The 26,137-nt window shown below is 41.7% G+C and overlaps 1 protein-coding gene across 1 annotated transcript in view; it reads right to left on the bottom strand.

Annotated features, from left to right (window-relative positions):
• LOC149439148 (forkhead box protein J3-like) overlaps window positions 1-26,137 on the bottom strand; it is a 115,349-nt gene that overhangs the window by 9,674 nt on the left and 79,538 nt on the right. The window contains exons 5-10 of the mRNA XM_089659385.1: window positions 25,250-25,333; window positions 20,980-21,081; window positions 10,946-11,077; window positions 9,161-9,320; window positions 6,287-7,168; window positions 3,403-3,492 (exon numbers count right to left, since the gene is read on the bottom strand). Coding sequence (XP_089515511.1) covers window positions 3,403-3,492; window positions 6,287-7,168; window positions 9,161-9,320; window positions 10,946-11,077; window positions 20,980-21,081; window positions 25,250-25,333 — 1,450 coding nt within the window. The remainder of the gene's footprint in view (window positions 1-3,402; window positions 3,493-6,286; window positions 7,169-9,160; window positions 9,321-10,945; window positions 11,078-20,979; window positions 21,082-25,249; window positions 25,334-26,137) is intronic.

The following is a 26,137-nucleotide window of genomic DNA, read 5'->3' as shown; positions in this document are numbered from 1 at the left end:
AGATGTCAGTGGCAGTTAGTCAATTCCCACCCAGTGTCAGATTGCCCACGGCCACCCCGCTATAAGTGCTCGCCGCATTACTAGTATAAAACGTAAATAAATAAATATTACATTTTTACAAAATTTATTAAATATAATTTTACAAAATTATATATACTGCCATTTGTAGACGCTATAACTTTCGCGTAAACCAATTAATTTACACTTATTTGGATTTTTTTTAGCAAAGACATGGAGCAGAATACATTTTGGCCAAAATTTATGCCGATTTCTTTTTTTTTTTATTTTTGGATGTTTAGCAAAAAGTTAAAAATAATCTTTTTATATTGCACGGTCATGCAACACTGTACCTGAACTACATTTTTATTATTTTTTCACACAACTAGAGCTTTCTTTTAGTGGTATTTAATCACCACTGGGTTTTTTTTTGTTTTTTTTAATGAAAAAAGACCAAACATTTTGAAAAAAACAAACAAGTTTTTCTAAGTTTCGGTTATAAAATTTTGCAAATAAATAATTGTTCTTCATAAATTTAGGCCAAAATGTATTCTGCTACATTTCTTTGGTGAAAATAACCCAAATTAGTGTATATTATTTAGTCTGCAGGAAAGTTATAGTCCACAAACTATGGTATATATCTGACAATCAATCCTCATGTACTGATGACCTTTTTGAGGCCCAAAAAATGTCAGGACAGAATCCCCCAGATTACCCCTTTATGGAAAGTACTCTGCGGTATTTAGTAAGATGCATGGTAAGTTTTCTAAAGTTGTAATTTTTTGGAAAATAAATGGAAAAAAAATTTTCACCATTTTGTTTTCACATTTTTTACGTACTCTCACCAGTGCAGTACAGCGTCATCATATAACTGGTGTGGTGGTGATCAGGAACACTGACTGGTAACAGTATTAAAAAAATATATATATTTTATTTTTCCTTTTTTTCTATTATCAAACATTGTGACCAGAGTAATATAGTGTTACCATAGCAACATTGTACTACTCTGAGGAAACTATCAGTATTTTGTTTTTTTTCACAGCTATAGGCAAGAATTTAACTGGATGAAATTGATTCATTCAGTGTTTTTTGTTGTGATTGTCATGTGACCTGCTGTGATTGGCCACAGCTGTCACATAGTACCAGCAACGGGCTGGTACATGGATCGGTCATCAGCTGCGTCCGATGGACGGTGACAGATCTTGACACAGAATGGGCCCGTGGATGCGCACTAGGCAGCGATACGGGAGGACGTCACAGGATGCACACCTGGATCAGTGAAAGTCCCGCTCAGCTGTCATTTTGCTATTGGTCAAGCAGGAACTTGTTAAAGGGTACCAAACTTGTAAAGTCTGTAAATGTGCCCTGCAGCTCACAGGGTGAATAAATTAAGTTAAACCTGCACATTCACAAGACAAACCAGTCACAGCATATGGGGAGTAATGATGCATGTGCTGTGTGCAGCAGCTTCAGTTTCTAAGTAAAAAAAACCCCATCTGTACTCTGGCAACATTTAGAAACTACATTTGCAAATGGGTTCCCTTCAACACTGGATTAAATGCTTGTTTTAGTTCATGGAAACATTAAAAGTAGATTTACTTACCTTATGCCTTGCTCCTACAGGCTCCTTTCTGTGCAACTGCTTTCATGAAGTCTCTGCTCTTTGGGAGCTTTCATCCAGCAATTGCATTCTGTTGTCATCAGGGACAATGCAGGACCAGAGGCCCTGCATTATAAAGGACAACTCCTGACTACAACCCGGCTCATAAAAGGGAAGAGGAGAGTGCCAGCTGGCAGAGGAGCAAGGAATAAGGGAAGGTAAAACTTCTTTTTAATAGTACCCAAGACAAACAGGAGCATTTAACTATTCCAGTGCGTGGGAAAGGTAGTTATTACTACGGATGCACTGTAGTTTCGGCCAAAAACACCCCTTTGGGTCATCTGCTGAAGAAAAAAAAAAAAAGCACCGATACAGGTACCGAAAAAACCCTGCCCTTCGCCGCTTGGTAGTTCTCAGCCTTACCTGAGAAACCATCGAGTGATCCCGGCACTGGGCATAGAGATGAGTGAAGGAAAGATGGCCTCCACTCATCTCTATGCCCAAGGAGGATCGGCGCGATGCCACTTCCGGTTCTGGCAATTATTATTATTTTTTTTTTAAAGCACTAGATGAATGCTTTTTTTGATTCAATGTTTTACATTGCAGAGGAGAGACATGGGGTCTTATTGACCCCATATCTCTCCATAAAGAGGACCTGTCACTAATTATTTCTAATCACAAGGGATACATACATTCTTGTGATAAGAATAAACGTGATTAAAACATTTTTTGAAAAGGGACAGTTCAAGGAAAAAAAAAAAACATTAAACAAATGTAAAAAAAAAAAAAAAGTTTAACGTGCCCCTGTCCCCCCGTGCTCGCATGTAGTGGTGAAAGCCTACGTAGGCCCACATATGTAAATGGTGTTCAAACCACACACGTGAGGTATCGCCACGAATGTCCAAGCGAGAGCAATAATTCTTGCACTAGACCTCCTCTGTAACTTTACACTGCTAGCCTGTACACATTTTAAAGCATCACCCGTAGAGATTTTTAAGTACTGCAGTTTCACGCCATTCCACGAGTGTGCGCAATTTTAAAGCGTGACATGTTGTACCCAACATTTACTCGCCGTAACATCCTCTTTCATATTTTACATAAAAATTAGGATATATATATATAGATCAAATTAATTTTTTTTAATCAAAGTGTATTGTTTTCCAAAAAATATATTCATTTTTAAAAACTGCGCATTTCGGTTTTCGGCCAAGTGCATTTTGAATTTTCGGTTTCAGCACCAGAATTTTAATTTCGGTGCACCACTAGTTATTACATTTACCGCTTTAATAGGGTCAGGAGGGAGGCTATTTATTTCTGTGAATAAACATGCACTTTTGTATAATTTTTTTTTTTTTTTGTGGCAGAGTTATTCATTTTAGGAATACAAGTGGCACCCAGTTTACCATTATAAGGCCTCACTTTCTGCCACAGCCACTGTGGTGACATCAGTTGTGTAGAAGAGAAGAGTAAATACAATAATATGACCAGCATGTCCTTTTATTTACTCATGTCACTTAATCCTTCATGTCACCTTCTGTATATGGCTACTCAGATTATGCCACTGGGCTGTCAAGAGGACCTAAGCCCTACACAACAGCTCTGTAGAACAACTGTGATAAATTCTTTTACCAGAGCACACAATGTTACAAAGCAGAATGGTTAAGTAACTAACGGGAAGGATAAGTGTCTCCTCTCATTATGCAAACTATTTTTTCACACACACAGACATATATATAAATATTTGAGAAAACTACCACCCCCACCAGTCTATGAACAGGCCTCTTTGTAGAAGAAGTTGTGTATACCTTGGAACTGAGAGAGATCGACATCAGACCAGTTGGCACTGCTGGCAATTCGGCAGCTTTCCTTCAGCATGTCCAAAGTTGAGTACCAGTCTGCGGGGAGAACACCATGTTTTAATAAACAGACCTTTTCATCAGTTCTTCAGTTTTACCCATTAAATTTGTTACTCACAGCTTCACCGTCAATACACAACAAAGATGCCTATAAAATATTCATTATGAAAACAATACACATTTTTTACAATGCTGCGCCACCATTCTATAGACACTAGTTGGGAAATGTCAGCGTGTCTAATTTGACAAATAAAAGTAAAAACTATAAGTGGGCGTTTACATGCCCCATAGCCACCCCAAACTCAATCTCTAAAGCCCATGAGCCAAATAAACCAAATACAAATAAAAAGAAAAATAATAAAACAGATATGGCGTCTTTCCTGCCTGTGCAGAACCATAACAACATTCACATAATACCCAAAGGTGAAATGCAAATATAGTGAAACCTTATGTACACCTGCACCATATAGGTGTGTTGCGATATTCTTATAGCTGCCCCTTTAAGGGCAGGTGCGTTGCAGATTTTTGTAGCTGCCCCTTTAAGAGCACCTAGTGGTGCTCCCAATTGTGAAAGTGAAACTATAAGTGGGCGCTTACATTCCCCATAGACTCCCCGCACTCAATCTCCAAATACTATACCCCAAAACATCATAAACAATAAATGGTACTACATGCAGTCCAACACCAATATAGAAATACTGTTTCTGTGCCACTGAATCTTCCCAAAGTGCTTCACCTCCTGTGTCACCACGACCACCACGATCCATGACCCTCTTATTTCTAAGAAAAGGTCATAAAGTGCTGTTTGCCCCAGATGCTCTCCAAGCACTGTTGCTCTAATTTTTCCTCCAATCATCACTTGTCCTGTGTGCCCGATGTCTTTTCATCAATGTCACCCAAAGACCACAAAAGCAGAGTCTCTCATTGTGCAGTGTTTAATCAAAACCTGGCAATAAAAAGGTATTAAAATTTCACACGTACAAAACGTGGCGCCCAATATCTCGCCACTAATACACTCAGGGTCTGTGCACCGCCATGCCACTTCCTGAACCTCGGTGTGCATTCTAAATACCGGAAACGATTTAGGGATTTGGCGGGATAAACCGTAAGCAGCCTTACAAAAATATCCTAACAGCCTTTCTCTTAAAGGGGCAGCTACACAAATATCGCAGCACAACTATATGGTGCAGGCATACACAAAGTTTCACTACATTTTGGGTTTTACTTTTTTGTATTATGTGAATGGTAATATGATTTTGCACAGGCAGCAATTTAGCTTGGAGGAAAGGCGCCATATCTTTTTTATTTCTAATTTGACAAATACTATGCTCACTGACTACATTGTCTATAGGCTTAAAAACTATTCACTGAAAAATGATACATTTTATTTTAAAGTGGAACTCCAGACAAAAGCAACTCAACAGCTAAAGTTTAAACCCAATTTATGTACTTATGTCTTGCACTTTTTCTCTTTATAGTCCTGTACCCCATCTTGTGAACTTTTGTGAAATATTTGTGCTTCCAAATGCCTTAAAAAATAGGCTTTTTTGGACTCATCATAAATGTATGTATTCTGCATTTTTTGGAGGACACATCACCTCCTCTAGCTTTACTGCAGCCCTGTGTTTAAATACTTTTTGTTTTTGCACTGTGGTGTAATTGAGCTTGTTCTACAGTGTGGGGAATTTGGCTATTAGCAGGGCTCAATCCCGGGATGTCTTTTTTTTTTTTGTATCTAGCATCCTACTCCTGTAGTTGGCATTATACCAGTAGCTGATGATATAAAGCAGAGCCGTGTCCTACAATGAATAAGTAAGAATACCTTTTTTTTTTCTCACTGCTTTATGCTAGCAGAGAAGCATTAACAACCACAATACTTATACAGCCATGTATTGCAGATACACAAAGGGGGTGTGCCTGACCAGGCCTAACAGGCCAGACTGAAGTGATCTAGTAGGACTTAATTTTCTGACAAAGTTCCACTTTAAGATGTACCACTAACTATGAAGGAGGAGGGCCTGCCTGATTCAATGCCAACTGAGTGGACTATAAGGATGTGCCCTTGCACTAATCTAAACACTGCAGATAGAGCATACCATACAGAGCCAACTTAAAGCAGAACTTCACCCAAAAAAGGAAGTTCCGCTCAGCTTTCACAGGTACCCGATCCCACTTCAGCTCCGATCGCCATGGCAGATCCACCAGAAGCCCCCCCCCCCCCATCCCTGCCCACAACCTTCTGGAACACATCACAGGTCCCAGAAGGCTGTGGGACCATTCACAAAGTGCAGCGAGGTTCAAGCATGCGCAGTGGGAAGCTGCCTGTGAAGCTGTAAGAAGTCAAAGCCAGCTGCCCACAGTTATCATGCCAGTACTGGGGACCTGAGGGCCGGTTGAGAACAAGCCTGGGTGAGGACAGCACTGGATTCTTGGACAGGATAGTGTCTGTTTATTAAAAGTCAGCAGCTACAGACTTAAATTTTGCACAAGCAACTGAAGCTCCTATTTAAAGTATATTTAAAGCCAAAAAACGTTATTACCTTTTGGTTGTGTATAGAACAAGAAAGTATTAAAACCCCTTTTTATGTTTTAATTACTATGTCCCCGCTGGAGATGTTCACCTCATTTGTCCTACTGACTATTGTCCAGTAATGGAAAGTTTTCACCAGAAAGTACAAATGGTTATATTCCAAGAACACCTGTCTGGTGACTTCTTAGTGGGGATTTAGGGGAAAAAAAACTCTAATTAAAGTGAAAACATTTTGGCTTGAGCTACACATTTAGATCTAAAAACATATTGCACTTGTAATGAGTGTTAGAAGCAAACACTTACCTGAACTGTAGGGCTGCTGTGTTAGAGAGGTCTGATGTGTGAGGGGCTGGTGCTGGTGGTTGGCGTGGTGCTGTAGATGCTGGTGTTGCGCATTATGCTGTGCAGGATGGGTGGCAGGGTGCTGTGCTTGATGCTGTGCAGGGTGCTGGCCAGGATGCTGTGCAGGATGGGTAGCAGGGTGCTGGCCAGGATGCTGTGCAGGATGGGTGGCAGGGTGCTGGCCAGGATGCTGTGCAGGATGGGTGGCAGGGTGCGTGCCTTGATGCTGTGCAGGATGGGTGGCAGGGTGCTGGCCTTGATGCTGTGCAGGATGGGTGGCAGGGTGCTGGCCTTGATGCTGTGCAGGATGGGTGGCAGGGTGCTGGCCTTGATGCTGTGCAGGATGGGTGGCAGGGTGCTGGCCTTGATGCTGTGCAGGATGGGTGGCAGGGTGCTGGCCTTGATGCTGTGCCGGATGCGTGGCAGGGTGCTGGGTTTGATGCTGTGCCGGATGGGTGGCAGGGTGCTGGGTTTGATGCTGTGCCGGATGGGTGGCAGGGTGCTGTGCTGGATGGGGAGCCCGCTGCTGAGGATGCTGAGGTTGGTGCTGTGAAACCTGTTGGTGACAGTGAGATGCATGCTGTGCTGGGTGCTGCTGATGGTGGACTACAGTGTGGTGTATATGTGGAGACTGCTGGGACTGCTGACTGTGTAGTGGAGTGTGAGACATGTGAACCTGCCCCAAGGAGTCACCTACGGTGCTGCCAAGACTACTGGCATGGCTATTTGTCAGGTTACTTTGGCTACCGTGCTGCTGAGAGCTCATTGTGCTACTAGGGGAGTGCTGATAGGAACAAGGTGAGTGTGTCTGCTGGGAGGACTCAGACTGCAGATTCAGCATTCCTGAAACAGAAACAGGAGTACTGTTATTTCCACTATACAGATACAGAACAGCAGCATAAAAAACACATTTAGAAAACAATACATAACAAATAAACATTTCATGTGGTTTACGACTGCAGAGAAAAAAAAAAGGTAATTTTGTTAAAAATAACTTTATGCCCTAACTTCATCCACACCTTGTTGTGTATATCTATATCTACTGTATATTTATCTATATCAGCTGTCAAACCCAGAAGTGGCTTTATCTTTAAAAGTCTGATTTGCAGTTTAATACAGTCTGTCTGGACACAATGATATCATCCCTCCTTTCCTAACTGATTGGAAATACTTTGATATCTTTACTACTACTAAATAATCATAGCTAATAGGGAAAAGAGGGATTAAGGTGGAGAAAGTGAAAGTAAATAAAGTGGAATTTTACAGAGTATTCACATCTGCTATCTGGAACTGGTGTAGAGCGGTGACATGACAGCAGCAATGAAGAGTTTACAATGGTTAATATGTACAGGTAAGAGTAATGGCATGGGTCATTTTGAACTGGAACTCTGTCCAAAACTGGCAAAGGCCTCTATCAGGTAGTTCTTACTGGCGTGTGCTTGCTGGGAAGATTTTCCCTCGCTTCCTGGTAAAATTCAGGGAACAGTTGTAAACCGAACTACCCATCTTTTGTTCACTATATTCTTTTTGTGTATTCCTTTGAAGAACCTACCAAGAAGTAATGTCATTGTCACTGGATATCTAAAGCATAGCTTACACTTGCTGTTGGGAAGCAGTAAAAACAACAGGTGGTTAATAGGGATACACCGAAATTTCGTCCACCGAAACATATCGGCCGAAAATAGCCATCAGCATTCTGCCGGTACAGGTGTCGATACAGGAGACTGTGTGTACTGCAGATGTGGGGGGGGGGATTGCAGCAGAGAAAGGCAGGAGAGGAGCAGTGTATACAGTGACTGTCTGTAACTATATGTCAGTGCCGGTTTTTAAATGTAATTACCAGCTTTTTTTTTTCTTCACTATAGCTCAGAGAATCAGCTGTCACTTTCCTCCCAGCTAAAAGAAACAAAGTTTCCTTTTAGTTTATTTCCGGGAGTTAAAAGAAACAATGTTTCCTTTTAGTTTCTTTCCCGAGATAAAAGAAACAGTTTCCTTTAGCACGGAGAAAGTGACAGCTAATTCTGTGAGATATGGTGACAAAAAAAAAAAAAAAAAAAGCTGTCAACTGCATTTAAAAAATTGGCACCAACATATAATGACAGCCAGTGAGGAAGCCTCTCTGTATACACCGCTACCTCACTGTATACACTGCTCCTCTCCCCACCTCCTCTCCCCTACAAAGAGGACCTGTCATTGATATGCTAATCACATAGGGGACTATTGGTTCACTATGTGATAGGGAATAAGATCATAAGTTAAAAAAAATAAATACAAATATACATAAAAGTAGAAAGAAATTTAAAAAAAAAAATTGGAGCCTCCCCACATACGCAGACATTTTGGTTCAGTTTTCGGCCACATGTATTCTGAATTTTCAGTATTGGCACCAGATTTTTCATTTCATTGGTTGAGCCACATTTTTACTGCCTCCACAACCACCCCGTACACCCCTTGAGCTGCTTTGTCTGTTTGGTTGTCATAAAAACAGGCATTCAGAAGGCACCAGTATCACCTCACAAATGCCTGTCAGCCATGCTTGCACCATTCTTTGAAAAGCAATACAATGCGAGTCGCTCTTTACACAGATGCATGTGTGAACAAGCCGTTAAAAGAACACAATCCAGAGGAAGAAAGAAGTTCAGCTCATAGCATCATAGCAAGGGTTTGTCACAGACAGGCATTGATAGGATATTTTTCCAGTGGAGACACCTAGTAATAAAACCCTGACAGTGAACTTGGCCCTTTCCAGTCCATTCAAAAGTGAAAAAAAAAAACAGTTGGGTGCAGATCCACTTTAAGCCAATTACCATTTAACTCAAAAACACTGTAACCCACCTTGGCTTGCAGATTGAGCAAATACATTCTTGTACAGACTTCGAAATGAATCGCTGAGATCTTCAAAGTTATACTCAGGGAAAAGCTTTTCTCGCTCTGGTGTGCTGTACTGGGACTGCTGTGTTAATGTTGGAGCAGATGGCTCTGGATGGCTTGTTACCTGGTGTTGAATGAGAAGCCTAATGAGCAATTTCTACTATAATGTGGAATAACAGGTAATTTCACAAAGAAAAGAGTGCATGCCTTAAAAATCCAACGTTTAATCCAATTAGAGGATAATTATTAGCTGCACCAGCCCGTGGTTGCTAATAAGCTACACCAAATGAGTATTAATCCTCACCCTTTCAACAGGCAGAAAACAGGGCAGGCCAAAGGCGATGCAAATTTCTTTGCACCTTAGTTCCACCATCAACATAGACAGTATTGACAGGGGAATCCTTCCCGCCAATCATTGTTTTCTCCTGGCAGGAAGGTGGGCAGTAGAAGCCGTCTCCACCAGGAGAAGACTGTAATTATTGCTAGAGGCTATAAGCCGCCACTAGCGATAATCGCATGGAAAATCTGGCAGGGCTGGTTGTACCAAAGTTGATCGATTGATCAATTTGCGTACATTCGGTCTGCCCAACATGATTTGAATCTAACAGTCTATGGCCAGCTTTAGTCTTTTTTTATGAAAGTTTTAATTTTTTTTGAGAGAGAGTTTTAGGACCCATTCAAATCTCTACTCTCGGTTGCAATGCATTAACAAGCATTTCTATAGGTAGCGCATTAACTCCTTGCAGTGTGGGGGGACAGGATTCTTTTCCTGCCTGGAGTTGGGCTTTAAAGCTAACTCCAGTCAACCCTTTTACTCATCTAAATCCATTATTGTGTGACATTCCAGTCCTGAGTCTTCTATCTTCTTCTCTGTACAGAAGGCAGGGTCCTTCAAGGGTCTGTCACTTCCTGCATGACGGAACACTGCCTATTGGTTGTCCAGCGGCGGGACGCACTCAGGATCCAGAAGCGGACATCAGCAAATGTCCGGTGCAGACATATTAGCTGTGCATTACCAGTTCCATGCACCTGGAAACACTGCTGGCGAAGGACATGGAAAGTGGGCTTGGGTGAATATAAGATGCTACACAAGGATAGGATAATATTTAAAAAAAAAAAAAAAAAACATTGGTAGGGTAAGAGGGGGGTGTGGGGCTTCAGGGTGCAAGCAGTTAATTTTGGTACCGAAATGGGCTTTAAAGAAGGTAACACTATCCACACCACCTGATATGCAGACGACCACGAAACAGAGAATTGTACATAAAGATCATCAAAACACAGAACACCAAGCCAAAGGAAAGCAGAAAAGTCACATCAAAATCATTTTCAGGCAAATCTTACAATAATACACAATGTGCACTTTCTGTGTATACTCTGTAGTTTTCCTTCAAATAAAAGTCAGCATTTTTATCTTTTATTTAGCACACCGTTCCTTTATAATTTTATCGGTCTTGTTTATTAAATAACAAAGCTGCCATTATCTCCACCTACACAGCAATGCTTTCTATTTTGTAACTGGTATACTCCGCTCTGCAGCACCCATCCTCAGCTATTTTAAACAAGGTATAAACCCCAAACACAGGCTCTCAGTGGCAGAAGTGTGAGTGATTTATGTCATAAGTACACGGTGTGCCTAGTAAAACACATTACAGCTTGTGAAAATAGCCTGGTCAGGCCTAGGCTGTTATTGTTGGAAGGAGACGTGTGAAGTGGGAGTGCCTGCACAATGTATAGAAGAGGTCTGCTCACCGGTGTATAGCTGTGCACACTGCCAACACTGTTCAAGTTTAAGGATGACACACTCTGATCCGAGAGGCTGTTGTTAAGGCTACTTCTAGGACTGTCGTTGCCATCCTGACTCGTGTTACCGTATAAAGTTACCTGGGGGAGAAATTAAAAAAAAATGATCAAGTAAATTGTATTAATAGGTTTAAAAAAAGCACTTCCAGGCAACAGATGAAAAATTTGAGAGCTGCTCAACAGTCCAGTTGTGATAGTCACAATGTACATAAAGCCCAAATCGACCTTCCATTCTAGATCAGCTAAATATATTCCAGAAGCATCAAAACAAACACTGTACAAAGTATCAGTTTTTTTTTTTTTTTAAATGTTCAATAGGTGTTTAATTCACAAAGAAAGCCCCCCACAAAAAGATAGAGCACCTCAAGGCTTATAAATAGCACATATTTATTCTGGACGTAACAGTAAAACATTACATAAATCAGTGCAGGTATCTCATCCATCCCTTCCCCACCCAGCCGACCCCCCCAAAACACATCTCCCCATGCGAACCCCCTAAGGAGTCCCACTCAGCCCACTCTACCCTCACCGTCCCGGATCACCCCCAATCCCCAAAGAGCCCCCCCTGCCTTCCTCCCCCTCCCGATGAGTGACCCGGGTAACAAAGGCCAGCCCACCACTTCTCCCCAAGTCCCCCTTCCTGTGCAGATGTAACCTCCCTGAAGACCCTGCTGTGATGTGTACGGATACGTAATAGGAACCAAGGTATGTCCAGCTAAGTATGTCTGGGCCACAGAGTGTGTGTCCTCTGTGGAGAAGAGCAATAAGGCAACAATTATGCCTCAAGGGAATCAACACAGTTCCATATAGTTGCTCAAATTCTCCAATGTCCTTGTCACCATTACTGGAGCTTTCCAAGAAAGGACGTATGATCGGCACTTGACAGGTCCAGCCTACATCCTGGTAGCTGATTGACTCTGTATATCCATAGGCCATAGGATAAGTCTTCATACGAGAGGTAAGTGGAACAGTCTCATTATGTGGGCCCAAAGACATCCGTTCTTGTGCGGTTAGCTGGATGTGTAGTCCAGTAAAATATACCAGTGTCCTTGAAATCAGCCAGCACAACTAGCAGTGTCCTCACAGCGGGTCAGGAGACAGGGGATCGCATGTGGGAGGACGACGTGGTCCCTTCCGCCTACATGTTTCACCCTCCCACTGATGAGGGCTTCTGCATGGCGCAGCTTTAAATTTCCACAGAAAGTTTGAATCCGATTGGTGAGCGGGGAAAAGGCTTTATTATATATTTTATGTATTTGTTTTAGAGAGAATTCAACAGACGTGCAGGGGACCTTCAACAGATATGAAATCGTTGCCACATCCAGCTAGGAACTGACATCTCATGACTAACAGGAGGTATCTGCAGGACTATTTTTAAAGGATTTCATCATGTGTAATGGCATGGCTGGTCTCATTACCTACAAAAATGAAGCAGCTAAAGATCTGCATTAGCATGTTAAAATCCTTGCGATTATTACTTTAATTTTGAATTCTGTCAGTCCATAATTAGAACCAGCAATTGTTTTTTTTAATGACATCTTCTGCCAAACTGAAGTACACACATTATATCTTCAGGGAGCAGAGAAAAAAGACCCTATTTACATTATCTTCTGAAAAACCATGTTTGATGTTACACAGTCCAGTTTTATACTTAACATTGCTGCTTGTACTGCTTAGCATGACTAGTTTTTACAGAATATGATCCAGATCTACTATCTCATTAAAGGAGTTTTCTCACATTGGCAAGATAGAGGAAACACAGTGAGGCAGTAAATCCTGTGGGGAGGGGTCTGCTCTGCTGACAAAAGAACACTTTAAGGAGGGTGTAACAGAGATGGCGGCTATATAGTGGTATACTCCTTGAAATCTAGCCAATGAGCTGTTCTTTAACCCTTTGAGGACCAAGGGACGTATTTGTCCCATGTTTTTAATTGCGTGTATCATCTGATTAAGAACTTAAAACTCTCTTTTTTTTTTTGGTTTGAGTCAAAATTTTAGTTCTTATCAACAAACAGATCTAGCTTTTTGCCAATTATTTCATGAAATGGCTTAGTTACAGCAACTGAAGTGTACGAACTTTAAAACAAAAAAATTGAATCTTTTGGCGTTCCAAAATCTTACGGTCCTCAAAGGGTTAACAAAGCCTTCGGGTATGTTCAGTAATTATTATTATTATACAGGACTTATATAGTCAGCTCAGCGCTTTACATTATATGGTTTTGTTCCGTAGAACAAGAAATGTAGGAACTTGGGAGTTATGCGAATATAAAAAGTACTGCCACAGATTAGTGATCCATAGAGTGATGCATAGAAGAGAGAACAATCACAAAACATTAATTTGCCCTGTCCCTTCAGCACTACCTTAGCGCAAACCTGTATTTTGCCAGTCAGTACAAAGTCACAAAACCATGAGACTCCCCTGCAACAGCAAAGCCTGGTACTTTCAGATAGAGAAGTCATTTTACTGTCCTTGCCTCTATACAATGCAGCACTTTGTGTCCAAGCAACCAGTCACAAGGCCCAGCTGTTACGTGGGTACTTAGCCCAATGTAAGTTTTGACTTAAAGGATAAGTTCACCTTCGGAACATGTTACATGCTCCACCCGCGTTTAATAATAATAATAATAATAATAATAATAAAAATAAAAAAGGGATAATAATAATAATAATTAATAACTAAAAAAAAAAAAAACGTTGTTAAGAGTGGGTTTAGTTCTGCTTTAACTGGAATCTCATTTAGCAACTACTATGCAATGAGACCTGATGTTTTAAAACCCTCTTCAAGTGATACACTGCAAGCCTTGAAGTTTGATCGGTAGCTTTTTTTTTATATAGATACTCTTTATTGCTTATTATACATTTAAAATAGATAGTACAAAATGCAATACATTTCTTTAATACACATTTACTACATGTTCCTTCCAAGCACTTAATCAACCTCACATTTCAATCATCCTGATTACTGCCGTCCACTACCTTACATTTCTAATCTTATTATTTCTCAGTTTCCATCCCTTCTATTCTCTTGATTAATCAATCACTTCAACCTTACTTCACTCACTCCAGATATTATAAACTTTCTGTAAAGTCCTGCTATATTCATACATTACTTTTTCATTTGATATAATATGATTAACTGCTTCAATCCATTGATTAATAGAGGGGAGGTTTTTTTTCCATCCATTTCATAGCAATCTGTTTTCATGCCATAAATAGTGTTTCTTGTAGAAAAATCATTACATATCTCGACCATCTCTTTTCCTCCAATATCCCCAAACATACTTCTGGACTACAAGGTATCACCTTTTTAAGTATTTCTGATAATTTATCTGTTATTTGACTCCAGTATCTCCTTGCTTCACTGCATGTTCATATCAAATGACCAAAATCTGCTTCACTTTCATGACAGCATAAACATTCACACATAGTCCTCCTACCCATTTTATACAAGATATGTTTGATGTATAATATACAATTGTGTCATTTTATTATTAATTGATGAAACCGCCAAGTGCCAGGAAAATATCTCCTCCCATATCTTATCTGTTATAATTGGAATAATTTCTTGCCACTTGTCCCTCACATTCAACAGTTCTCAACCAATTGTAGCTTGCAATAAGAATGAATATAATATTGAGATTAATGCTATAGGCCCCTGAGACCTCAAGATTTCTATAAGGGGATATTTTGTTATCCTACATTCTTTACCAAATTGTGCATTTAAAGCATGCCTCAGTTGTAAATATAAAAAATTTATGAGGGATACCATGTTGTTTCCTCAAATATTCGCATAAGCCCTTGTTCGTACATGTGTGCCAACGTTGATATCCCTTCCTGTTTCCAAAACTTCCCATCTACAATTCCAGTTAGCTGTTCTAAAGATGGATTATTCTGCATTGGGGATTCCTGGGGTACATCTTTAAATCCTATCCTGGGGTATATCTTTAAATCCTATTTCTTAACCTCATTCCATACTGCTCTTGCCAACGTAAAAAAAAGGGAAACCTGACCATAGGTAACTTCGAAAACGTTGTCTCCAACTATTAATTCATATAATTGAAGGATTTTTAATAAATATTTTTACAGTCCTCCCTCTCTTGTTTTACCCATACCTGTAGATTTTTCAATTGTCCTGCCAAATAATATAAATGCATATCTGGAAGTGCCATCCCTGCTTCCTTCTTTGGTCGTTGAAGTGTTGATTCTTTTAATTTTGTCCTACCATTGGCCCATATAAATTTAATAAATTGAGAATTCAACTTTCTAAATCTATGTTTGGGTATAATCACAGGGGAGTGAGAAAATACATGTAAACATTTAGGGAACACTATCATCCTAATTAGTTGTATTCTATCTGCCACCGACAATGGTAGTTTTGTCCATGTTCCTAATTTACGTTTAATCTGTTCCAATAGAGGATACACATTAGCCACCAGAAACTCATTTGGATTCAAAGTAATGTATATGCCCAAATATTTGAATGAATCCACTATCCTCAGCAGAGGACAAGAATCCTCATTCCCCATGAGCATCTTAAACAATTGGCATCAAAACAGATTTCTGCCAATTAATTTTTTTTACCGAGTAGTTTCCAATATTATCTATTATTTTCATTGCCTCTACCAAAGTTTTTTCTGTGCATCTCATATATAAAATGATATTATCTGCATAAAGGCCTATTACTTCCTTACTATCCCCCATAGGTATTCCTTTAAATTCTTCAGATTTCCTAAATCTCAAGGTCAACGTTTCTATTGCTAAAGCAGAAAGATGGGAAGATAATGGGCACCCTTGCCTTGTCCCTCTATGTAGACTTATTGTGGGAGATAGTAATCCATTCATCAACAAATTCTAACATGGCTGGCTAAAAATGATAGTAGTCCATTTTCTAAATTTTTTCACCAAACCCAAAATGTCCCAGTGATTTCTGTAAGAACGGCCATTCAATAGAATCGAAGGCCCTAGCTGTATCTAAAGATGCAAGGTCATATGTCTTTGGTATTTATTCTCTCATCAGCTGTGTTCTTATGTTGATGGATGTCGACTTCCTTGGTATGAAGCCAGTTTGGTCGCTATGAATAATAGATGGAATAACATTATTAAGCCTTCCTGCAAGAATCTTTGCCAAAATGTTATAGTCACTGTTGAATAGGGAAATTGGCTTCTATGAGGCACATTCCCTTAAGTCTTTATCTGGCTTTGGAATTAACACCACTGTGGCTTCATACATCGATGTAGGCAATTCACCATGCTTAAAGGCTTCTGCATATATCGTAGTTAAAAGCAGCGATATTTCTACATTGCTCAAAACAATTAAAGGAACACTTTGAAAACACATCAAATCTCAATGGGGAAAAATATCATGTTGGTTATCTATACTGATATGGACTGGGTAATGTGTTTGGAAAATAAGGATGCCCCATCGTTTGATGGAAATGAAAATTATCAACCTACAGAATACTAAATTCAAAAACACTCCGAAAATCAAAGTGAAAAAATGATGCAGCAGGCTAGTCCATTTTTCTAAAATTTCATTGCAGCCACTCAAAATGGTACTCAGTAATTTGTATGGCCCCTAGGTGCTTGTATACATGCCTGACAACATCTGGCATGCTCCTAATGAGACGCCAGATGGTGTCCTGAGGTATTTCCTCTTAGATCTGGATCAGGGCATCACAGGAGCTCCTAGACATTTTGAGGTGCAACCTGGGGTGTCGGATGGAACGAAAAAAAGGATATCCCAGAGGTGTTCTATTGGATTTAGGTCAGGTAAGAGTGGGGGGCATTCAATGGTATCAATTCCTTCATCATCCAGGAACTGCCTGCATACTCTCGCCACATGGCTGGTCATTATCGTGCACCAGGAGGAACCCAGGACCCATTACACCAACCTAGGGTCTGAAAATGGGTCCAAGGATTTCATCTCAATACCTAATGGAAAATCAAGGTGCCATTGCCTAGACTGTAAAGGTCTGTGCATCTCTCCATGGATATGCCTCCCCAGACCATCACTGACCCACTCCCAAAATGGTCATGCTGAACGATGTTACAGGCAGTATATCGTTCTCCATGGCTTCTCCAGACCCTTTCAAGACGGTCACATGTGCTCAGGGTGAACCTGCTCTCATCTGTGAAAAGCACAGGGTGCTAGTGGCGGACCTGCCAATTCTGGTGTTCAACAGCAAATGCCAATCGAGCTCTATGGTGTCAGGAAGTGAGCACAGGGCCCATTAGAGGACGTCGGGCCCTCAGGCCACCCTCATGGAGTCTGTTTCTGATTGATTGGTCAGAGACATTCACACCCTGGCCTGCTGGAGGTCATTTTGTAAGGCTCTGGCAGTGCTCATCCTGTTCCTCCTTGCACAAAGGAGCAGATACCAGTCCTTCTGATGGGTTAAGGACCTTCTATGGCCCTGTCCAGCTCACCTAGAGTAACTGCCTGTCTCTTGGAATCTCCTCCATGCTCTTGAGACTGTGCTGGGAAACACAGCAAACCTTCTGGCAATGGCACATATGGATGTGTCATTCTGGAGGAGTTGGACTGCTTGTGCAACCTCTGTAGGGTCCAGGTATCGACTCATGCTACCAGTAGTGACACTGACCCTAGCCAAATGCAAAACTAGTGAAAAACAGTCAGAAAAGATAAGAAAAAAAAAAATGTCAGTGGCCTCCACCAGTAAACAATTCTCCTTTTGGGGGTCGTCTCATTGTTGCCCATCTAGTGCACCTGTTGTCAATTTCATTAACACCAAAGCAGCTGAAACTGATTACCAACCCCCTCTGCTACTTAATTGACCAGATCAATAGCCCAGGAGTTTGACTTGATGCTATACTCTGATTAAAAAGTGTCCCTTTAATTTTTTGGAACAGTGTATATACCGAATATACACCTCCAATGGAATACCATCCGGGCCTGATAATTTGCCTTTCACACGTCCATCTCTGTGATCTCTTTCTCCAGCATTCTAGCTTGTTCCTCTGTCAAACTAGGATATTCTATTTACTTCAAATATTGCGCCTTTTCATTATCTGTACAATTTAACCTTGTCGTATACATGGAGACCTAATATTCATAGAAACATTAAAGTAGCCGTATACACCATCTCCCCTTCTTTATTCCTCGCCAAAGTAGCAGTTTGTTTTTCAGCTATAAATGCTAGTAACTTACTAGCTTGACTCCCTTGCTCACATTTCTGGTAATTCAGAAAATAAATAAATTATTTTCCAATTAGCTTCCATTTGTATCTTATCTCATTTCTCCCATCTTTATTTGGTTGGCCTCTGTATAGGCACACATTCCAACCAACTCCTCTTCTTCCTGTCTATTCGTTTTCTTAATATATGCTATTGTTGACTTCAGGGCTCCTTTTTGGATAGAGAGGAGAGGGATTCACCAAAAGAGAAACATGGAACTGGGTTAGAAAAAAAAAAAAAATTTATATATATACACATACATACATACATACACACTCACCTTGGTGGATGCAGCATCAACCTATTGCTACCTCTGTCTCTCACCAGCACTGCACGGAGAATTGAGCAATCAACCACGGCTGACCACTCAGTTCTCCACTCCGTACTAAGCCACTACTGTTAGTCACTAGCTCACTGCTCTGCCCCCCCCAGTCTCCTCACTGAAGTGCTGGGCTGTGGAGGGGTTGGTAGTGGATGGCAGCGGCTCGCTGAGAGGCTGAGCCAGCTGCCAGTCCAGGCATCTGGGTGGATCCCAACTGTAAAGTTGGCTTGATCCAGAGCCTGGACCAGCTGAGTGATGTCAGCTAACAGAGGGCTTTAGCCTGCTCTTGGCCAAAAAACAGGTCACAGAACTTCCTCTCACTTCCTGTACTGGATATGGGACAGAAAAGTGAAGGCAAAAAAAAAAAAAAATATATATATATATATATATATACATACACACACATACACTCATATTATTATTGTAAAGCGCTGAGCAAACTGTTGGCGCTCTATAAATCCTGTATAATAATAATTATATATATATATATATATATATATATATATATATGTAAAGAAAAACAGACTCAAAAGGTATTCTAATCCCTCACCACTCTATCCAAAACAAAAAAAGAAGTTTTGCCTTTAGTTATACTTTAATCCTTAATAAATAAGACACTACAGTTTTAGGACAAAAAGAACATAAAACTTGCTATAGGCATCACTTCCCTAAAGATGTGTTCCCACTGCTACTGCTAAAAGAGGAAGCCTCTATCTTCTTCAAAAGATTACTGCTGACAGACAAATGGGAACAAACACTCAAGATCATTCTTTTTCATGATCTGCTTAATTATCACCTTGAGAAAAAAAAATGGGGAATCAAAGCTAAACAAGCACTCCATGTCCGCCTTTTCTTCTACAGCAGGTTATAAGATAACAGCAATTATCTGGTTGGTTACTCTCTGCTGCAGCATATTTTTAGGCCAAACTAAGGCACAAAGCCAGTTATTTAAATATATTTATAAATAACCACAAATTATATTATTCCACTTTGTGCTCACCAAATGTCACTGTAAACCTAGATTTTACCTTGTAAAATTAGTGGTGATATTATCAATGTGCTGTACATAGAATGTGCAGAGAGCAGAGCTGTGGTAGGGGGACTCAGCAGGTCCTCCCAATGCAGAGAACTACAGAAGGCGGATACACAGACCAGTCACTGCTGCGCGCTCTCCATTTACGGAGTGACTGGTCTGTGTTACAGGGAACTCCTAAACAAAGGCAAAGCATAGAAGTGGTTTCACCCTAGCTTACTGCACAGATCTGGAAGAAATACATAAAAGAACATCAAGATTCAAGGAAGAACACACACCTCCCTTAGCACCCACTGAAAGTGATTTATTTTTAAAAAGTGAAGACCCTTACTTCCACAGCATAACAAATAAAAAGAAGGATCTAATTGGTTGGACAGGACACCTCTCCATCCCTCCTGGGGATCTGTGCGCCAAGAAAACAGCTTGTTCATACATCTAAAAATCTGACTGAAGAAACTCTGTATAGCCTCCTTAAAATGTACAAGCCATGAATTGTTGTGGGTCCCCCCTAAACTATCCATTCCATTTTTATTAAAGTCATTTGATATCCAATGCTGACCTTGCATGTTAAAATAAGTGATTTGCAACAATCCTTTGCCTGAAAACAGTCACTCAACACTGAAAAGAAAAGCATCAATCTGTGTTGCATTTCACCAGATTTCCCTCCAGGATGGATTCTTTTGCAATGAAAATGATTGCTTTTATCGAAATGGTTGTTTAGTGCAACTGATTTCTGTAAAAACAATACTCTATCATTCAAATAATCATATTAAACTATTGTATTGTTACATCTACAACAAGTATTAAGAAAATGGTATATTTAGAGGCTTACTCATTAAGCAGTGAATGTGACTTTTCATCAAATATTCACTGGCGGTGAATCGCTGTCATTTAGAGTGGCTGTAAAGGCTCAAGGTTTTTTATCTTCATGTATTCTATGCATAAAGGTAAAAAAAACCTTCTGTGTGCAGCGGCCCCCCCCACATCCTTACCCTGAGCCCGTCTGATCCAGCGATGTTTGACAGCCTCTGCTGTCTGTGGACTCTTTCTCCTCATCGGCTGATCAGTATTACCCCCTCCCCCCCTTCCTTTTACTTACATGAGCCCGCATTCAGGAGTGAGCCCACATGAATAGCCCCAAAGGTAGTTGCTTCCTATGGGGGCACTTGCCAGAGAGGTGGAGCCGGAAACCGGAGGTTCACGGATGCTCAGTGCAATTCCATTGCACAGAACAAATGAGTGTAAACCTGTTTTTTTTTTTATTCACATTTACCATCACTTTAATATTTTACAATTTTCTTTAGATTAATCAAAGCTTAGTAATGCGAAAGCCTACCTGTTCAGGCAGACTGTTGTACTACATAGCAGTTTGCAGATTTAGGAGCCTGTGTCGGCAAGTGGGTTTTGCATTCCCATAATATAAGGAGCACTTACTTTGTTAGTCACAGTGTTAATAGCCATGTTCGGAGAGGCACTTCCAGAGATTATACAATCCATTCCCAAGGAATCTGAATCGATGCTGTAAGGTGTTGAGGCCTGAAATGACAAATAAAAAGGCTTCATTGATTTTTGCATTCATAGATATGTGAAAATGCATCCAGCATATGAATAATTTAGTTTTGTAAACTCTGAGCATCACTCAGAAGAAAAAAAAAAAAGAAAAAGAAAAAAAAAAAAAAAAAAACTTAAAAATAGGCTGCCTTATATCTCTGGCTACAATTTGAAACTAAAAAAGTCAAGACATGCATTTTCATATTGAACTGAGTCATCCGACGACCTTCATGTCAGTAACACCTTTCTAGAACAGTCATATGTGGGCATATCAGAGCAGCAGAAGGAAGGAAACAAGAGAAGAAGTAGTATGAGGAAGGCGAGGGACTAGAAGCTTGGTTGAAGCTGGTTTACCAAACGAGTAGAATATTTCATTCGGCCACTGAAGCTGTATTTGCTTCAATCATACAGCAGAAATTGCATTTTTGATCATTTTTCTGTAATAATCGGTTCACTGAAATGAGCACAGATTCAAGTGGCTTAATAAGTGTCTATTTTAGTAAATTGAGGGGAGAAGGGAGGAGAAGGGGGGAGAGGGGAGGACAAGGGGGGAGAAGGGGGGAGAGGGGAGGAGAAGGGGGGAGAAGGAGGGAGAGGGGAGGAGAAGGGGAGGACAAGGAGAGGAGAAAGAGGAGAGAGGAGGAGAAGGAGAGAGAGGGGAGGAGAAGGAGAGAGAGGGGAGGAGAAGGAGAGAGAGGGGAGGAGAAGGAGAGAGAGGGGAGGAGAAGGAGAGAGAGGGGAGGAGAAGGAGAGAGAGGGGAGGAGAAGGAGAGAGAGGGGAGGAGAAGGGGAGAGAGGGGAGGAGAAGGGGAGAGAGGGGAGGAGAAGGGGAGAGAGGGGAGGAGAAGGGGAGAGAGGGGAGGAGAAGGGGAGAGAGGGGAGGAGAAGGAGAGAGAGGGGAGGAGAAGGAGAGAGAGGGGAGTAGAAGGAGAGAGAGGGGAGGAGAAGGAGAGAGAGGGGAGGAGAAGGAGAGAGAGGGGAGGAGAAGGAGAGAGAGGGGAGGAGAAGGAGAGAGAGGGGAGGAGAAGGAGAGAGAGGGGAGGAGAAGGAGAGAGAGGGGAGGAGAAGGAGAGAGAGGGGAGGGGGGGAGAGAGGGGAGGAGAAGGAGAGAGAGGGGAGGAGAAGGAGAGAGAGGGGAGGAGAGAGAGACTAATGGGAGAGAGGTGGGAGAGGGAAACTTTGCTGTTTGAGCTCCCTTTGGAAAGAGTCACTCCTCTATTTTTACAAACCCCCCGTTTTTTGTCACCAGAAACCCCCCCCCCCCCCCAAAAAAAACAAACAAAGGAAAACCCAAATGTAAGAGAGGGAAAATCTTCTAATTAAGACATCTGCCAGCAAGAGAAATTTGGTCCATTTTGGGGGATTTCCTCTACCTCTCTCTTGTACATCTGGGACAAGAAGTAAAGCAAAAAACACTTTCCTACTCTATCCAAAACATACAACATACACGTTAAGGCTCCATGTACACGGGGCAGTTTAATAACGCTGGTAACGTTAGTTGTGCAGTTTTTCAGCACTTTTGCAATATTGTTTAGCCACGTTTTTTCACTTTTTTTTGCTAAAAGAAAGCCCAAAAATGCTGGTTTGCTGCAATTTACAGCGTTTTTCAGTGTAAGAGCATTTTTACAGCTAAAAAAACTCCTCTAGAAACCCACTAGTTCTGGGTTATTTTTCCAGTCAAAAAACATTGATTACAGTCTGTGCATGGACACATAGGATAACATGCTGGGGAGTTTACTGGTTGTAAAAAAAAACAAAAAAAACCTCAAAAGCCAAAAACAGCCACTGTAAAAATGTCCAGTGTGCATGAGGACTAAGGATGACAGTGATCAGGGATTAAAAATTTGAGTCTAGACCTACTAGCCAGGCACAAACCTTACTCTCCACCAGTTGCCCAGGTCCGCCTCCAACCCCACCCCCGGCTGTCAGACTGTCAGAATATGCACACCGTGTATGTTTTCTACTTTTAAGTCATGCATTGTTGTACTGCAGCTCAACCTCACTGAGTCTTTCGATTCTTTTTATCAAAAAATAATTTGTTGCAATAAACATTTATTGTTTTATACCTGTGTACACACTTTTTTTGCCTTTCAATGTCCCAGGGGGATATTTCCATAGTTGTCGGTTTCAATATTTGGGATGTTGGCAATAACAGTGTAAATGGTGGGGCATTGTACCCAATTTCTTAGTCTTTGTAATCTCACCAGGCCAGACAGAGACAACAGTAAAATACATAGGTTCTAGCCCTTTTTCTCTCTATACAAAACTTAAAACAATTGAGTGGTGCTCCACTCTAACTGTGACAATGAGTAACGACTTGTAGTGTGCATGCAAGCAGATCACCTTAAGTTGGCCATACACAAGTCATTTTCCCCCAAGGCGGTGGACAGCGGGCCTCGTGTCCCCCAAGGCGGTGGACAGCGGGCCTCGTGTCCCCCAAGGCGGTGGACAGCGGGCCTCGTGTCCCCCAAGGCGGTGGACAGCGGGCCTCGTGTCCCCCAAGGCGGTGCAGAGCGGGCCTCGTGTCCCCCAAGGCGGTGCAGAGCGGGCCTCGTGTCCCCCAAGGCGGTGCAGAGCGGGCCTCGTGTCCCCCAAGGCGGTGCAGAGCGGGCCTCGTGTCCCCCAAGGCGGTGCAGAGCGGGCCTCTTGTTCCCCAAGGCGGTGCAGAGCGGGCCTCATGTTCCCCAAGGTGATGGAGAGCGGGCCTCTCCTCGTGTCCCCCGCGGCGGCAAAGAAGAAACCGGAAGTCGGCTTCACAACAAGGCTTGGAGCACAAATCGATCCCCGGGGATCGCATTGCAAGCCACCCGCTCCATCTGTGCTCACCACTACGGGATTTCCCCTCGCATTTGGCGAGCGGGCATTTCAAGCCCTGATCTATGATCCCCCACCTGCTGATTGATCAAGCAAGAAGCAGCAGCATACAAACTCTTAAACTGGCATAGATTATTAAAATTCAGGCGGATCAGCGGGGACTAGCTGAATTTCGATCAACGTGTAGCTGCTTCCACTCAGCAGAAGTCTAACAATTGAGTTCTGTCGAATGGGCTTGTTGGAAAATGAATCTTAGTCAGCAGCTGCAGACAATGATCATTGTATTCTGATGGTGGAGAGTCCCAGCTGTCAGAATACAATGTCTCAACAGGGAGGACTCCTCCATCCACCCGGCTTGTGTGGATGGTGGAATCCTTTCATTTTTTTTTTCCCTCATTTAGTCTGTTGTCAGAACACTGATCAGTGTTGCAGCCAGTGATCAAAAAAAAAATGTTTCCATGAGACTGTTGGAAAACTGACTGATCGTTCAACATTTGGACAGTCTCCACTAAACCAGCTAAATTTTGATCCATCTATGTCCAGCTTTATTTCTGCAGTTCAGGGCACTTATACCAGCTGAATCTAAAATGCAGTTTATTTATTAAGTTCATTATTTTTGTTACCAAAAGCACAACGGGAACAAAGCGTGTTTGAGTCCGGAGTCTGTCCTGTAGCTTGCAAAGGCCATGGCAAAACAACCTTGACAAATGCAGGATTCTGCTGCTGACGGGAGAAAATTAAAGACATTTGTCACACTCTGTGACCGTATCTCCACTAGAGAGGTTCGGCCTGGTCTGATTTCCTCATTCATTGCTGAGTGGCAACATCTTTCTCGGCGGCTGCGTTATGTCTGCTCTCTGAAATGTCTTGAATAGTTTCTTTTATTGCCCAAGTTTGCATTTGCATAGTTTCATTCTCAGCTGTATATAATGTCACTATGATGAAGTCACCTAGATGTACGGGCTTTTCCACCCCACTTTGGAGCAGCAAGGGGCTCCCCAATTGAGACCTGCTAGGCAGGGTAGCATGTGTTTAACTCCTACATGCCCAGTATGAGTCCTCTCTTCATTTCCAGAAACACATTGAAGCCTCCAACCCTTTCACGACTGGGCCTTTTTAGCTCACATATTAAAAATTGCAATTTTGGTCTTAAAAACCCACAATACAATATATTTTCTGAAAGCACATAATTAAATCCAGGACAAAATATAGGCATTATGTAGGCAGGCTGTGTGCTCGGTGTTTAAATTAGTTATTTTAATGAATAAAAGTTCTGCAGGTGCAGCAGCCACCTTCTCTGCATTCCTTGGCTACCAGAAGCAGAGACAGGAGTACATACCCGCTCTCCAGATCGCGGCCTCTTCTTTGGCCGAGCTGGTAGCGCATCCTCCTTTGGATTTGTGTCTATTGCCCAATAGGAACCCTAGAAAACAAAGAGTGCTTTTTAGTTGCTGCAGGCTGCAAATAGGGTTCATCATCATACCAACTCTACATGAGAAAACTTCAAAATCACAAAGCAGTTTTTACAAAAGGAGGATATTATCAGATATGGTTATGGAAAGTTGTGCTGGATATCCGTAAAGGGAACCAGTCCATAAATGAACATTTGAAAGAATTTAGATCTTGACTCTTGAATTGCTTAAATAAGGCATTACTATTTACTTGTATTTTCTGTGTCAGAGCAGATGTGTCATTGTATGAGACTCCTACAGCAGCCCTCCCATCTCATGGCTGATGTGTGTCTAAAGCCGGCCATAGACAGTTCAAATCTCAGCCAGTTCAGCAGGAACTGCATGCGAGTCGAACCAATGTACAGGCAGGCTGAATGTATCCAAGCTGATCGATCGTTCAATTTGGGTACAACTAGCCTGCTGGACTTTACATGCAATTATTCCTAGCGCGGTTATAGCCGCTAGCAATCACTGTGTTCTGTTGGCGGGGACAGCTTCCACGGGTGGAAGGAAAGAAAATTGCGTGATTCCCCCATCTACATATTCAGTGTTGATGAGGGAACTACTCCTGCAGCGCAATTGTGTCCTGTCAGTGAGGAGCCTTCCTTGCCGGCAGAACACAATGATCACTGCTAGCGGATATAGTCGCCGGCAGTGATTACATGACAAAAAAAAATCAGACAGGCTGGTTGTATTGAAGTCTATTGATGGATCGACTTCAGTACAAGCAGCCTGCCCATAGATGGATCAAATCTCAGCCGGTACATGTGGAACCA

The sequence above is a fragment of the Staurois parvus genome, unplaced genomic scaffold (assembly GCF_062004578.1).
Source record: "Staurois parvus isolate SC_StPar_1 unplaced genomic scaffold, SC_StPar_1.0 ptg001151l, whole genome shotgun sequence".
Classification (NCBI taxonomy): domain Eukaryota; kingdom Metazoa; phylum Chordata; class Amphibia; order Anura; family Ranidae; genus Staurois; species Staurois parvus.
This window is presented reverse-complemented; position numbering and strand designations above follow the sequence as displayed.